General features: G+C 52.4%; 1 protein-coding gene across 1 annotated transcript; it reads right to left on the reverse strand.

Moving 5' to 3' along the window:
* Positions 1 to 4,615: 4,615 nt before the first annotated feature.
* Positions 4,616 to 13,832, reverse strand: LOC138437982 (polycystin family receptor for egg jelly-like). Its single transcript, XM_069586179.1, has one exon. It carries the CDS (start codon positions 13,521 to 13,523, stop codon positions 7,236 to 7,238), a length of 6,288 nt encoding a protein of 2,095 aa, XP_069442280.1. The 5' UTR covers positions 13,524 to 13,832; the 3' UTR covers positions 4,616 to 7,235.
* Between the last annotated feature and the right edge of the window lie 4 nt (positions 13,833 to 13,836).

A 13,836-nucleotide genomic window follows, 5' to 3' on the forward strand; every position in this document is an offset into this window, starting at 1 on the left:
CTTTTGCATTCCAGTCCCGTATAATGAAAAGGACATGTTTTTTGGGTGTTAGTTCTAAAAGGTCTTGTTGGTCTTCATAGAACCATTCAGCTTCAGCTTCTTCAGAGTTACTGGTTGGGGCATAAACTTGGATTACCGTCATATTGAATGGTTTGCCTTGGAGATGAACAGAGATCATTCTGTCATTTTTGAGACTGCATCCAAGTACTGCATTTCGGACTCTTTTGTTGACCATGATGGCTGCTCCATTTCTTCTAAGAGATTCCTGCCTGCAGTAGTAGATATAATGGTATTCTGAGTTAAATTCACCCATTCCAGTCCATTTTAGTTTGCTGATTCCTAGAATGTCGACATTCACTCTTGCCATCTCCTGTTTGACCACTTCCAATTTGCCTTGATTCATGGACCTGACATTCCAGGTTCCTATGCAATATTGCTCTTTACAGCATCGGATCTTGCTTCTATCACCAGTCACATCCACCACTGGGTATTATTTTTACTTTGGCTCCATCCCTTTATTCTTTCTGGAGTTATTTCTCCACTGATCTCCAGTAGCATATTGGGCACCTACCAACCTGAGGAGTTCCCCTTTCAGTATCCTATCATTTTGCCTTTTGATACTGTTCATGGGGTTCTCAAGGCAAGAATGCTGAAGTGGTTTGCCATTGTCTGCTCCAGTGGACCACATTCTGTCAGACCTCTCCACCATGACCCTCCCATCTTGGGTGGCCCCACAGGGCATGGCTTAGTTTCATTGAGTTAGACAAGGCTGTGGTCCATGTGATTAGATTTATTAGTTTTCTGAGATTATGGTTTCAGTGTGTCTGCCCTCTGATGCCCTCTTGCAACATCTACCATCTTACTTGGGTTTCTCTTACCTTGGACGTGGGGTATCTTTTCACAGCTGCTCCAGCAAAGCACAGCCGCTGCTCCTTGCCTTGTACGAGGGGTATCTCCTCACCACCACCCCTCCTGACCTTGAACGTGGAGTAGCTCCTCTCGGCCCTCCTGCGCCCGTACAGCCACCGCTTCTTGGACATGGGGTAGCTCCTCTCAGCTGCTCCTGCGCTGTCGAAGCCTGGCACTCTCCACCGCTGCCTCTGACCTTGGACGCAGTGTAGCTCCTCCGAGCCATTAAGGAGAAGGAAGGGTTGAGGAAAGAGAGAGGGAAGGGGAGAGAGGTCAATAAAGTCTCTTGTTCCTTACCGGTCGGTGCACTCTGGCCAGTTGTCCATGTCAGGAGGAGACCAGGGACAAAAGGGTCCCAGTTGCAGCTGCTGGGTCTGGTCCATTGGCAGGCAAGCTGGCCCCTGAGTACCCCAAGTGGTCAGGATGTCAGTCTCAGCAAAGAAGAGTCCCCACCAGAGTCACAAAGAGTCCCCACCAGGCCATCCTCAGTAAATCTTTAATCAAGTTTTCTGTTGATGGGTGGAGTTGTGTACCCTCCCTGTTATTTACCTGGGCCCAAACTATGGTGGAGGTACTTCCCTGGTGGCTCAGATGGTAAAAGCATCTGCCTACAATGTGGGAGACCCGGGTTCGATCCCTGGGTCGGGAAGATCCCCTGGAGAAGGAAATGGCAACCCACTCCAGTACTCTTGCCTGGAAAATCCCATGGATAGAGGAGCCTGGCGGGCTGCAGTTCATGGGGTCACAAAGAGTCGGACACGACTGAGTGACTTCACTTTCTTTCTTTCTTTAATGAAGATAATGGCGACCTCCTTCAAAAGATCCCATGCAGGCACTGCCACACTCAGTGCCCCCGACCCTGCAGCAGGCCACCGCTGACCCACGCCTCTGCCAGAGATGCCTGGACCCTCACGTGCAAGTCTGGGTCAGTCTCTTTGGGTCACTGCTCCTTCCTCCTGGGTCCTGGTGCACAAGGTTCTGCTTGTGCCCTCCAAGAGTCTGTCTGCCCAGTCCTGTGTGAGTTCTGGCAGCTCTATGGTGGGGTTAATGTCGACCTCCTCCAAGAGGGCTTATGCCATCCCCAGGTCTGCTGCACCCAGAGCCCCTGCCCCTGCGGCCGGCCACTGCTGACCTGCACCTCCCCAGGAGACACTCAAAGGCAGGTCTGACTCAGTCTCTGTGGGTCCTGCTGTGCACAAGGCCTTTTTGAGCCCTCTGAGCGTCTCTGGTGGGTATGGGGCTTGATTCTGAGCGTGAATCCACCCCTCCTACCATCTTGCTGGGGCTTCTCCTCTGCCTTTGGACGCGGGGCCTCTCTTGCAGCCACTTCGGCACTACAAGCTCTGTGGTAGGCTAATAGTGAATCCCAAGAGGGTTTACGCCAGCGGGGACTTTTCCAGTGCCCTCGGCCCTGTGGTGGCCCTGCTGACCCACGCCTCCAGGAGGCCCCCAGCACAAGCAGGTAGTTTTGGTTCAGTCTCCTGTGGGGTCACTGCTCTCCTCATCTGGGTTTGGGTGCAGGCGAAATGTTGCTTGTGTCCCCCAAGACTGGAGTCTCTGTTTCCCCCAGCCTTCTGGAAGTCCTATAATCAAATCTCGCTGGCCCTCAAGGCCAGATTCCCTGGGGATTCCCTGTCCCTTTATCAGATGCCGAGGCTGGCAAGCCTGACATGGAGTTCAAATCCTTCACAACAGTGTGAGAACTTCTTCGGGATTATTGTCTTCCAGTCTGTGGGTCACCCGCCCAGTGGGTACGGGATTTGGTTTTATGTTGATTGCGCCCCTCCTACCATATCACTGCAGTTCCTTCTTTGTCTTTGGACATAGGGTATCTTTTTTTGGTGGGTTCCAGCATCCTTCTGTTGCTGTTTTTTCAACAGCTAGTTGCAGTTTCGGTGCTTTTGCAGGAGGAGATGAGCCCGCATCCTTCTTCTCTGCCATCTTGAACCAGATCACGTAATGATTGATATGTGTGGACTTAGATCTGTCACATAATTTTTCATTTTCTTATTATCCCTGATTGTTCCTATTTATATCTGATTTTTTTCCCTTTTCATTCTCCCTTAATTCATTTAACTATAGTTATTTCATACAAGGTTCACAAGCAGCTACACTATACCCAGCATTTTCCTAGGCTACAGCCCTAGGCTTAGCCCCCATACAACTTCCATTATAATGGGGGTAAAAGACAATTAAAATTAATCCAAGCATAACATACCATGTGGGATTTTACTGTGATAAGTGATATGAAGACAAATAAGGCAGGTACAGAGATGGGAATGACAGTGAGATGGGGAATCAAGAAAGGCCTCTTCGAGGAGGTGCCCTCTGAGCCAGCAGTTCAGCATGAAATGAGGGAGCATGCCTCACAACGAGCTAGGGAAGGACATGACTAGGACAGGGGGCTGTAAGCACAGATGCAGGGAGGCAGGAAGGAGAGAGGAGGTTAGCAGTGGGGCTTGAGGGAGCAGAGAGGAGAGGAAGTGGCAGAAGCTGTCATTGGAGAGAGGCCAGTGACCAGAGTAAGCTGGGCCTCCGAGACCGTGGCCCTGTGTTTGGATTTTATCTCAGGTGGGTTGGGGAGTGTTTGAGGGTTTTGAGCAGGGAAGGGCCTGATCTGATTTCCAGGTTGGAAGCATCGTCCTGCTGTGAGGGAGATAGATTGTAGGTGGACAGGATTGAAAGGATGGGGGCCTCTTAGGCGGGGTGCAGGGAAACCAAAGGCACAGGCCTGCCTGCTGCAAGAACACTGGGTACGTGAGTGAGCTGGTCCTGTCTCAGTTTGGGGTTAGTGGCCGTGGAGGTGGTGAGCTGTGGGGAATTCAGAGAAGATGCACGTGCTGATGCGTGGGCTGTCAGAGGACCGACTGCGTGATTTTCAGGGCCCTGTGCAAAACCAAAATGTAGGCACCTTGTTCAAAGATGGTCACGAGTGTCGAGATGACCACAGCAGAGCTTTAAAGCGAGCACGGGGTCCTTCTAAGTGTGAGGCCCTGTGCAACTGTCCAGGCCACACCCAGGACAGAGGCACCCAGGCTTGGGGCCCTTACAGTACGGCCCCTGGTCCCACTTGTCCAAAGGGACCGCTGCCCCAGGGCTCCTCTGCCTCCCAGGGGACTCTGCAGTCATCTCTCAGAGGGTCCCCATGGAGAGGGACTCACTCGTCCCACCAAACCCGCAAGCCCGCCCTCTGCCCCTGCTGCCCCTGGCTCCTGTCTGATCGGGTAGGTGGGGGCTCACACTAAAGTCGCCAGCCTGGGGTGGCCCTGGGTTTCCCGGGCCTGTAGGGTAACCCTCCTGGCGCGGTGGGTGTGTCGGAAGCAAGTAGTGGGCGGGGACCGCCCCGCCCCCGAGGCTCGACACCCCGCCCCCACGCGGAAGGTCGCGGCGAAGCACAGAGGCCCCCACCACGGATGCGCACACGCGTGCACCATGGCGGCCCCCACACCGCTGCGCGACTGTCAGGTACCCGGAGGCCGTCCTGGGCAGAGCGCCCGCCGACCCGCATCCCCGGGGTTGCCTGGAGCGCGGCTGGCAGCGCCATCCGACCTTCCTGGGGACCAGAGGGGGCGAGGTCCCCAAGAGATGAGTGCGGGCCCTGGGTACACGGAAGGGACAGGTGGACTCTCCGGGGCAGCCAGGCCCCAAGAAATATGGGGCGTGTCCTGGCCGCTCAGAGACCACAGATCGTCCTAAGAAGTTTAGCTTCTTATATACAATAGAAGTTTTATTTCAGCAGGCTGGCTCCCTGACCTGGCATTGGGGCCTGCTGGCCAGGCCTTCTCTTGTGTACCACGTCCACCAGAGGGAGCCGCAGCCAAGGGCACAGAGCTGGGTGGGCTGCCAAGTGCTTCCCGCAGGCCGGGCCCCTCCCTCTGTGCTGGGGCTCATTGGCTGGCCGCTACCCTGGACTCACCCTGGACAGCCTGGCTTGCAGGCCCCAGGGCCTCGGCTTCTCTGACTCAGAGGGCCCTCCTCCAGCGCATCCCCTCCCAGGAGTAAAGACTGAGGCCCAGGGAGGGACCACCATGTACCCGGGAGTGAAGGCCGCTCCTGGGCCTGGCTCAGGGTGGCCCTCACTTGGATGTGCCCAGTCCATCTGCTGGATGCATGCCCTGAGGCATTGAGCCCTTCATCACTCAGAGGAGGGCAGCCAGGCTCTGGGAGGCCAAGGCCAAGGCCGCCCAGCCCACAGACGGCAGTGCCAGGCTTCCCCAGGCTGCCTGAGCACCATCCGTGCTGCCTGGACAGACCTGCTGCCCAGCTCCCAGCAGGGCTCTTCCCCCAGATGTTGCCCTGGAGGGCTCCCAGCACCCTCCCTGTCCCCAGGGGGCAGCGGTGCCCTCCTGGGGCCACAGGGCACATGGGTCTCTGCAGACCTTTGGGCTCACAAATAGAGGCGGGACTTGACAGGAGGTGACAGGGTCTGTGATGCAGTCCCAAGTCAGAGCTTTGGGGGGGGGACACAGGGACTTCATGGTACTCTTGGCTCTGTGCTGGGGGACCAGGTGTCACTTCCCAGGGGGCCAGCTGCAGGAAGGTCCCCTGGACACCTTGGCATTGGGCCCTCCTGCTGGGTGCCATCTGTGTGGGCACCTGTGGGTGGCAGGATGGTTCAGGCAGTCAGAGGGTGACTGAAATGAGAGTCACAACTGCCAGGAGCAGGAAGGGGTGATATGGGGGCCTTCTCTCTTCTTTCACACTTGTTTTCCTGATGGCTTCCTAGATGGTTCAGCTGTAAAGTATCTGCCTGCAGTTCTAGAGGCCCAGGTTCAATCCCTGGGTCGGGTAGATCCCCTGGATAAGTAAATGACAACCCACTCCAGCATTCTTATCTCAAGAATCCCAGGGACAGAGGAGGCTGGCAGGCTATAGTCCATGGGTTCTCAAGAGCTGGACATTCTGACCCCAGCACCAGCCCACACGGTTACTGGGCAAGGCCATGGTTCTAAAGAAGTAGGAGTGGCAGTTGGGTGATAATGAGAAGTGCTACGCAGGACACGCACTTCACCCAGAACCAGCCGACGAGAACCTAGCCACACCCGTGAATTCCCACCAGGGAAGTTAGAAAACACAGAACTGAGCACTTGATCATGACAGTTTGGGTGGTCTTGGGTGAGTCAGAAAGACTACTGTCTAATTGGCAGGAAGACCACCCTGACCCCAGGGACGAAGGGAGGGAAGGCCTCTACGTGTACACGTGCCCATAGCTGCCAAGGTGCGGAGTGCCACGGCCATGCGGTGCAGCTGAGTGAGCACCATCAGGGCGCCAAGCGAGCGATCAACACTTGGGTCAAAGCAGTCACCACCTGCGGTTTGTTCCCCTTTGCTGGCACTGTCTTTTGACAGCAGATGCCACTGTGTACCTGCCCCTCTCACAGAAATCACTGCAGGCCTCATAGAATACGTTTTAATTCTGATGAAGCCTAGCAGGACATTAACATAAAGGAAAGTGCTTTGGGTTGAAAATACAGGAGCTGTTAACCAATTTTCTTAAACAATGTGTTCTAAACAACCCACCAGGCCATCAATAAACAAAGCCCAAATCCTGGAGAGAGAGAGATATATATGGTTACACTCACTGCATAGAACATTTACTACCTTTCAGTGTGAACTTGACAGCACGCACACGCACACACACACACACACACACACACACCCCTTCTTGTTTAACAAAAGTCATGTCTCGTGGCCAGAAACACGTTACATCCATAACTTGCAGTGGCCTTAAAAGCAGATGGGAAGCTTCAGACTACTGTGCCCTGGTCCACATCCCTCCATTTCCAGGCACAAGGGCCACTCCTGGGACCCCTCACGAGGCCCCTCCAGCCCTGCCCAGCTGGAGTGTGTGTCGTGGGAGTAAGGAGGCGGGGAGGCTCTGCAGCCCCATCAGCAAAGGGAAGGGCCAGCAGGGCCGAGCGACCTGAGCTCTGCCCTCAACCACTAGCCCTGGCCTCCCAGCCTCGGGGGAAGAGGGACCGGGACAGCAGGAGCATTCACCTGCTGCTTCTGACAAGCTGAGATGAGCTTGGGGGCCCTTTCAGCTCCGTCTCCCAAATCTAGGTCTCTAACCCTCTAAACTTCAGTTGGTGCCAAAGACAGCAACTTCGAAGAAAGTTGGTCGCCTTCCTCTCTCCGCAGAGGCCACACTGCCCTTGACCCTCCTTTCAAGTCCCAAGCCTGGAGGCCCCCACTGCAGACGCGTCCAGACGCGGGGTGCACTGTGAACAATACGGGTGGGAAACACACTGAGCCGCGAAACGCCCCTCGACCCAGAAACTGAGCCTTTGGAGAAACCTGCCTGTGGGCCTCGACACTGCCATGGATCACACGACAAGGTAAACCATTTTCTTCCCATTGATGTTTCTGGTCTTCAGCCCCAGGTAGCGGCGGCTCTTCTTCTCTGGCTGCCCATACACCATATTGATGAAGAACCTGGGCTCGTCTTCTGCCCTGGGTTTGAAGCACAGGCAGCAAAAAGCAGATCTCAGCCGGTGACACAGATAAGTCATGGCTTCCGCCTCTTCTGAGGGCTCCTCATACACGGGCTGCTTCATTTCCTCGTAGGCAGACAGAATCACTGCCTGAAATAAGTTGATCAATATGCATATCATCACCAGCAAGAAAGATGAGAGGAAGAGGACCCCGAGAACCCGGTTATTGAAAAATTCCGTGTTCTTAAAAGCTGAGACACAGTAGGAAAATATGGTCTGGGTGGCGTGGATCATGTCACTGTAGTTCCACTCATGCTGCCCGAACACCAAGTACCCGAATGCCATGAAGACAAAGAAATACACGGACACCACCAATGCCATGTGGCAGATGCCAGGAAGGGCAATCTGGATGGCCCTCTGAGCCAGACGCACATCGTAAAAGACCCTGGAATACCGGAGCGTCTTCAGGATCGTCAGAAACACCAGGAAACCCAGAATCACCCTCATGGTGTAATCCACTTGAGCCACTGCGTGAAAGGGAATGAAATCCTCGGGATTTGACAGGTAAGCCCGAACTACACCGATGGCCAAGAAGTGCTTCCTGAAAAAGAGCACGATCCACAAGGTAAAGATGCATTTTAGAGCAAAGTTGAGCAAATTATATACACTTTGCACGTAGGCAGTCCTTTCTTGTGTGATTACATAAACCTCGTCAACAGTGTAGGCAAGGAAGAAAATGAAGATGGCCAAGTACAGGTAGTTTTCTGCTGAGTCGGCTGAGTATTTTCTGTTGAAATGAGCGAGCGAGAAGGAGTGTGCATGCAGGCTCGTGTTTACAACACCTAACTGAGAGACCTCGAAGATGACCGAGACGCTGCAGAGGAGACTGATGTCTGGATTGAAGGTGGTCAGTTCCACTATCACAGACCAGGTCTTCTCATCCAGCCAGTGGCCTTTCTGGAGCTTGCTGAGCCTCAGTGTGGAATTAAACTGCTGCTCTGCTGGAAAAAAATAGAAGGCGTATCCTCCTGAGCCATAGGTGTGCAGCAGCCCATAGGAAGAGTACGCCCACCTCTTCTCTGGAGGCCTGTAAGTAAACCCTCCGGCCGTCTGGTCAGTGTCCCGCTTACTAACTCTATTCCATGACCCAGAGTAGTTTTTTGTGTCTTCTGGGTCAATGCCATATTCGGGGTGACAGCGAATCTCTCGTTTGAGGCTGCCCTCCACAAATTTCTTGGCCGGCAGACATGTTATCTCTCCAGGTTGTGCCCTCAGCTGCCTCATCAGAGGCAGGCCAAGGATTTTAGAGGAGCTGTCAGGGAAAAATGTGGGATTTGGGTCATTGTGGAGCAGAGGCAACAGCACCCTGTTCAGCCACTGATAGATGTCTTCCAGCCTGGCCACGCCTGCCAGATCCACAGAGAACTGGTCCCGAATAAACTGATTATAGTAAAAGCTGTCAGTGGGGTGCAGGACGGCGACTAGGCTCAGCAAGAGAGCCAGAAAGATGAAGTGAGTGAGGATGTAACTCAGGAACAGGAAAGCTCTTCTCTTGATCCTCTTCTTTCTTTTGAATATCGTGATTTCGTCTTGAGTGAGAGGCTGGTACATTCTCGAGTTTCGGAGCTCCATAACATACCGGTGGCGTCTGTCCATTTCTTCTGGGTCCTTCCGAATGTTGTGCAGCTTGATCTCAGTGAAGCGGCTATTGGCGATCCACGAAAGGTTTTTGCAGTACTTGGCCCGCCGTGTTCTGTAGCCGGACACGAGTATGACTTTTGATGGCTGCACTAGGAAGACTGACTGTGTGAACGCACAGAACGATGCAAACAGCCATGCTGTTGACTTTTCGAGGCCATAAGTCAGTCCATAAAATATGATGAAGAAGGAGGATACTGCACAGGTAAGGAAAACCAAGAGCCAGGCGACACAAACACACCATTGGGGCAGGACTATTCTGGTCTTCTCTTTAAGGGCTCTCGAACCTGGCTGGGGACGATGCTCATCAGAAACATTTGTATTGTCTTCAATATTTCGGCTATTGGTGTTTATATTTCTTCCTTGGATGTGGGAGAATTTGCTTTGTGCTTGAGTGACCTTGCTTTGGGCTCTGGAGACCTTGCTTTGGACTCTGGAGACCTTGCTTTGGGCTCTGGAGACCTTGCTTTGGGCTCTGGAGACCTTGCTTTGGGTTCGGGAGACCTTGCTTTTGATGGGAGACCCCTGGCTTTCTGCTTGCTTGGCCGGGGGCTGTCTTTTAGAGGTGACGTTGACAGAAGCCTTGGGCTTTGCACGATGTCTCTTAGACACAGGCTCCTGGGAGCTTGCCTTGGCAGTTTCATAGGCATGCCAGTTTCCCAATCGTTCTTCCCAGTGCTCACTTGCTGGCCGTTGCAAAGGATGTTTCCGAGGAGTGACCTCACTTAGAGTCACCCGAGGTCTCCTCTGGGAATAGATGAACAAAGATTTGATCACTAGTTGCACAGGGAGGGTAATAAAGGCACTTTCCAATCCGATCACCATCGGCCTGAGGTACTTCTGCTCTTGTGGCTCTGCTTCGATCTCCTTCTCTAGACTAAAGAACATAATATTACACAGAAGCGTGGACAGCAACATGGCTAAGCAACAGGACAGCCTCTGGAGCCTGTTGAACGGTGTAGAAATGACACCAGAAAAAACGGAGAACCACAAGTGGCTTCTCCCCAGCTTGTAACTAAAATCTATGAGGAAAAAGTCCATTTTCTTGAGAGGCTTATCTGGGGGGGTAACTTGAAAGGTTCGGTCCAAAGAGGATTCGATAGAAAGCCATTCTCGGCACATGAAGAGCCAGATGTGTCTGGTGAACAGATTCTCCACTTTGATTCTACTTAAATACCATTCAGGGGACCTGCCCTCATTGTTGTGCCACACGCGGAGGGAATGGATGTCGCCCAAGTCCTTTTGCGTCGCTAGGAGGAAAGTGCAGATGCTTCCTCGGTAGAGAGTTGTAAATTGTGGATGGCTTAAACAGTGCACATCGCTGCTACCTTCGGTTCCATGCAGCTGGATAAAGACATTGGCCCTGGTGCCAGAACCACAACGGCTTCCTGTAAAAACAGTGACTAGGTAACACACATTATCATAAGGATCGTTATCAAGGAGAACTATCACATGCTCCCTAAGATACTGGTCCGTTTCATCTCTGTGCAAGGCCCAGAACGCAAGGATCAAGTACAACAACATAATGAGAAGTACCGTGAAGAGAGTCACAGGGTTTTGGGTGACGTTCTTGACGGCCTCCACTCGTAAATCCACAGGGTTAGGGACCACGATCACGTTGGCGGTCAAATAGTGGGTACGCAGGTGAAGGTTGGCCTGTTTGATTATATCCAGCTGCCGTTTGGCCCGCCATGGGTTCTTGCACATACAGTGCACTCTTTGCCAAGTGGTCTTCTCTCCCACAACGCAGGTGTCTTCTCTCCAGTCGCTCTGGATCCCAAGCATGTCCAAACATTCAGTGCTGAAAACAGAAATTCTCACCAACTTGTTATTGGGGTTTAGGACAAAACGAGGTGCCTGTAGAACCACAGCGATGGTGCACTCAGAGGAATTGGTTTGCTGAGCTATGACCTGCACCAGGGCCGCGGGGAGGCAGACCACCCGTGTCTCCTTCACCGGACACTCCGGGTCAAACAGGTCACTCTCGTTGGCAATTGGAGGGATTTTATGGGGCACCAAGTAGCTGGTCATAAAAGACTTGGGTGTGATCTCACGGCCCGCGTACACAGACACCGTGAATAAGACGGACACGTCTGTCAGGATGTGGATCAACACGTCCCTCCCTGCTGCACTGTCCACAACAAAGCTGAACGCCCCTGTCGTCTTTGCCAATGACTCATCCACTGCATAAGGCTCTGAGCTGGGTCCCACCGTGAGATTGAAAGTTCCAAAGCTCAGGTTTTTCCTGATGAGGTACACTTCCACTGCATCAGGTGGCATCTCAATCACGTCACCCGTGACCTCGACTCCTGTCATTCGGAATCCAACCACCTGGGTCAAAATGTTTTCCCCATGATTTAGCCAAGGGAAAGGGTCATCCGCAAATTCACAGAACATCGTGGAGATGGGAGCGTTGGCAGGCAGACTAGCAAAGCTGTTCACATTTAGGGTGGGATAAAAACAATTCTGACAGTGCTTCTGGGTGCTGAAGAACTTGGTAACATTCCACTTTTCGGTTTTCTTGACATGCATTTTAAAGTTGGAGGTCCTCAAGGCAGTGGTCTCATTCTCTGGCACCTTCACAGCCAGTACCGTGTCTGCTAGAGATTCAACCACGTGGAAAGGCTCCTCGAACACTTCATAATGAACCAGCAGTTTCAGGATGTTAGACAAGGTTGTTAATATTCCAGTGCACACACTTTCTATTTGCTCAGAAGAAATGCTCTTATCTCTCTGATGACTATCTTGGAGGGCTTGGCTTGCTTGCCAAGTCCTCACTGTGGCCAGTTTCTGAGAGGATGTGCTGATCTCAGAGGTTTTTTCTGTTAATTTAGTAATAGTCATGACCACCTGGCTAATATTCACCAAAGTGTTTATAGGAAGAATGAGTGTCTGATTGAAAAGGTGTTCTCGGAGTTTAATTTTGTCAGCTTGAAGACTTGCGTCAGTTTTCATGCTATTCATGACAGAAGCTACTACGTATATTAAATAACTTGCATTTAGAAAATCCTGCTGTTGAAGCAAAGCGGACAGGGAGGAATTTGGTCCCGTGGTGAAGTTGGATAACTCCTCCAGCACAGTCGTTGATGACTTTACGTCAGTGGGAGGCCGCACAGTGGCATACAAGTTCACCTGGGAAAAAGCTCCCAGAGAGGTATTATATGCCTGGGCAATTATTTTCAAGGCATAATGACTGTCCAACACACCAACAGGGAGAAAGGAAGGGGGCGATGTGGAATTCTTCCCCAAATACAGGATGGATCCAAAGTTATTCTCTTTCACAGAACTGATTTCACCAAAACCATGCACCTCAGGAACTATTATTTTATATGTAAGAACAATATTCTTATGCTTGAAATGAGTACAAATAACAACAAACTGAGTAATGAAGGAAATTCCTTTTTCTGGAACAATTTTGCAGTCTATGGTTATAGGGACATGGTGAATAATGAAAGGATACCTTAAGACCAAGGTGACTCCACTCCAAGTTGCTGCATTTAGAGAAATCCAAAACTTATCTTCCTTGAAACTCCAGAAAGCAAAAGCTTTTATAGACACATAAGCACCATGCCGTCCTGTTGAAGTTTGCCCCGTCCAGTCAAATGGCACCTCCTGACCTGAAGACGTCAGAATGGACCACTGATAGACATCTCGGCCTGCTGTACAACCTGTGCAATCCAGAGACAACGAGAATCTCTCTGATAAAACCAGAACCTGGTCACAATTTTCAATACATGAGATGCTTGCTACCGGCTCTCCTTGAAGCACGCGCAGCGTTGCATCAGCAAATGCTGACCTGCCGGTCTTCTGGATCACCAGTCTGAAAAAATATACACGGCCACCTTGAAGTGTTTCTGGAGAAAGGGTGAGAATAGGACCAGAGGCCCATGTCCACTTGAGGTCAACCTGCTCCGGGAGACACACTTCCTTGCTTATCACTGTTATTTTCTGTCCATCATAGTCTTTTGGGTTTGTGGTACAGTACCAGAGAAACTTAAGCCTCTCTTTCTCTAGAGGGTCTGTTTCCTCTGGATCAGAAGACGTATTTCCATTGAGAGTCACCCCATCTGTGAAGTTACTTGTGATGTTGGAAGGCCCTGAAATAACAGCATTCAGGGGACGTCTAAAAATGACGACATAGATGCTGTCTGAGTCCTTCTGCCCTGGAACCCGGGGATCCCGCGTTCTGACAACTACCGAGAAATTAAACAGATACACCCCCCAAGTGAAAGAATATGGGAGTATAGTCAACACTGTTGAACTTCTATCTACCTTGACCGGTGGCTTTTGCATAGGTTTAGTCCAGTCAGGCACGGCCCCTACATAAGGCACAGGATAGATATACCAAATCCGCAGAAAGTACTCTTGGACTGGACAGAAGAGGATGACTGTTGCATTGAAGGTGTCTCCCATGTCCCTGGTCAGTCGCACCGGTTTATCGTCGTTCCTATTTATCCGCACGGGGTCCAATTTACAGGTCATCGGTCCGGATACCTGACAGGACACGGAGGACTCAGTGGGTTCTGAGCTGTTCGGGCCGACAGCTACTAAGAAGACCGGGGTGGGCCCGTCCGTGGGACACTCGGTTCGGGCCACGAATCCCGGGTAGGAGCGCCGGCCGCGGGGCAGAGCCCGTCGGGGCAACGCGCGGCTCTGGGCGGCCGCGGGCCCGAGCAGCCCGAGGCGGAAGGTCCACTCCAGAGGCCCGAGCGAGCGCGGCAGGCGGGACAGCCAGCGCAGGGAGAGCCGGCCGCCGGGCGCGGACAGCTGCAGGTCCACCGGCGCGGGCGCGGGC

Source organism: Ovis canadensis, chromosome 3 (assembly GCF_042477335.2).
Source record: "Ovis canadensis isolate MfBH-ARS-UI-01 breed Bighorn chromosome 3, ARS-UI_OviCan_v2, whole genome shotgun sequence".
Lineage (NCBI taxonomy): Eukaryota > Metazoa > Chordata > Mammalia > Artiodactyla > Bovidae > Ovis > Ovis canadensis.

Coding starts and splice junctions, on each gene's coding strand:
- LOC138437982 (XM_069586179.1), bottom strand. CDS start 13,523: ATGACCTGTAAATTGGACCCCGTGCGGATAAATAGGAACGACGATAAA.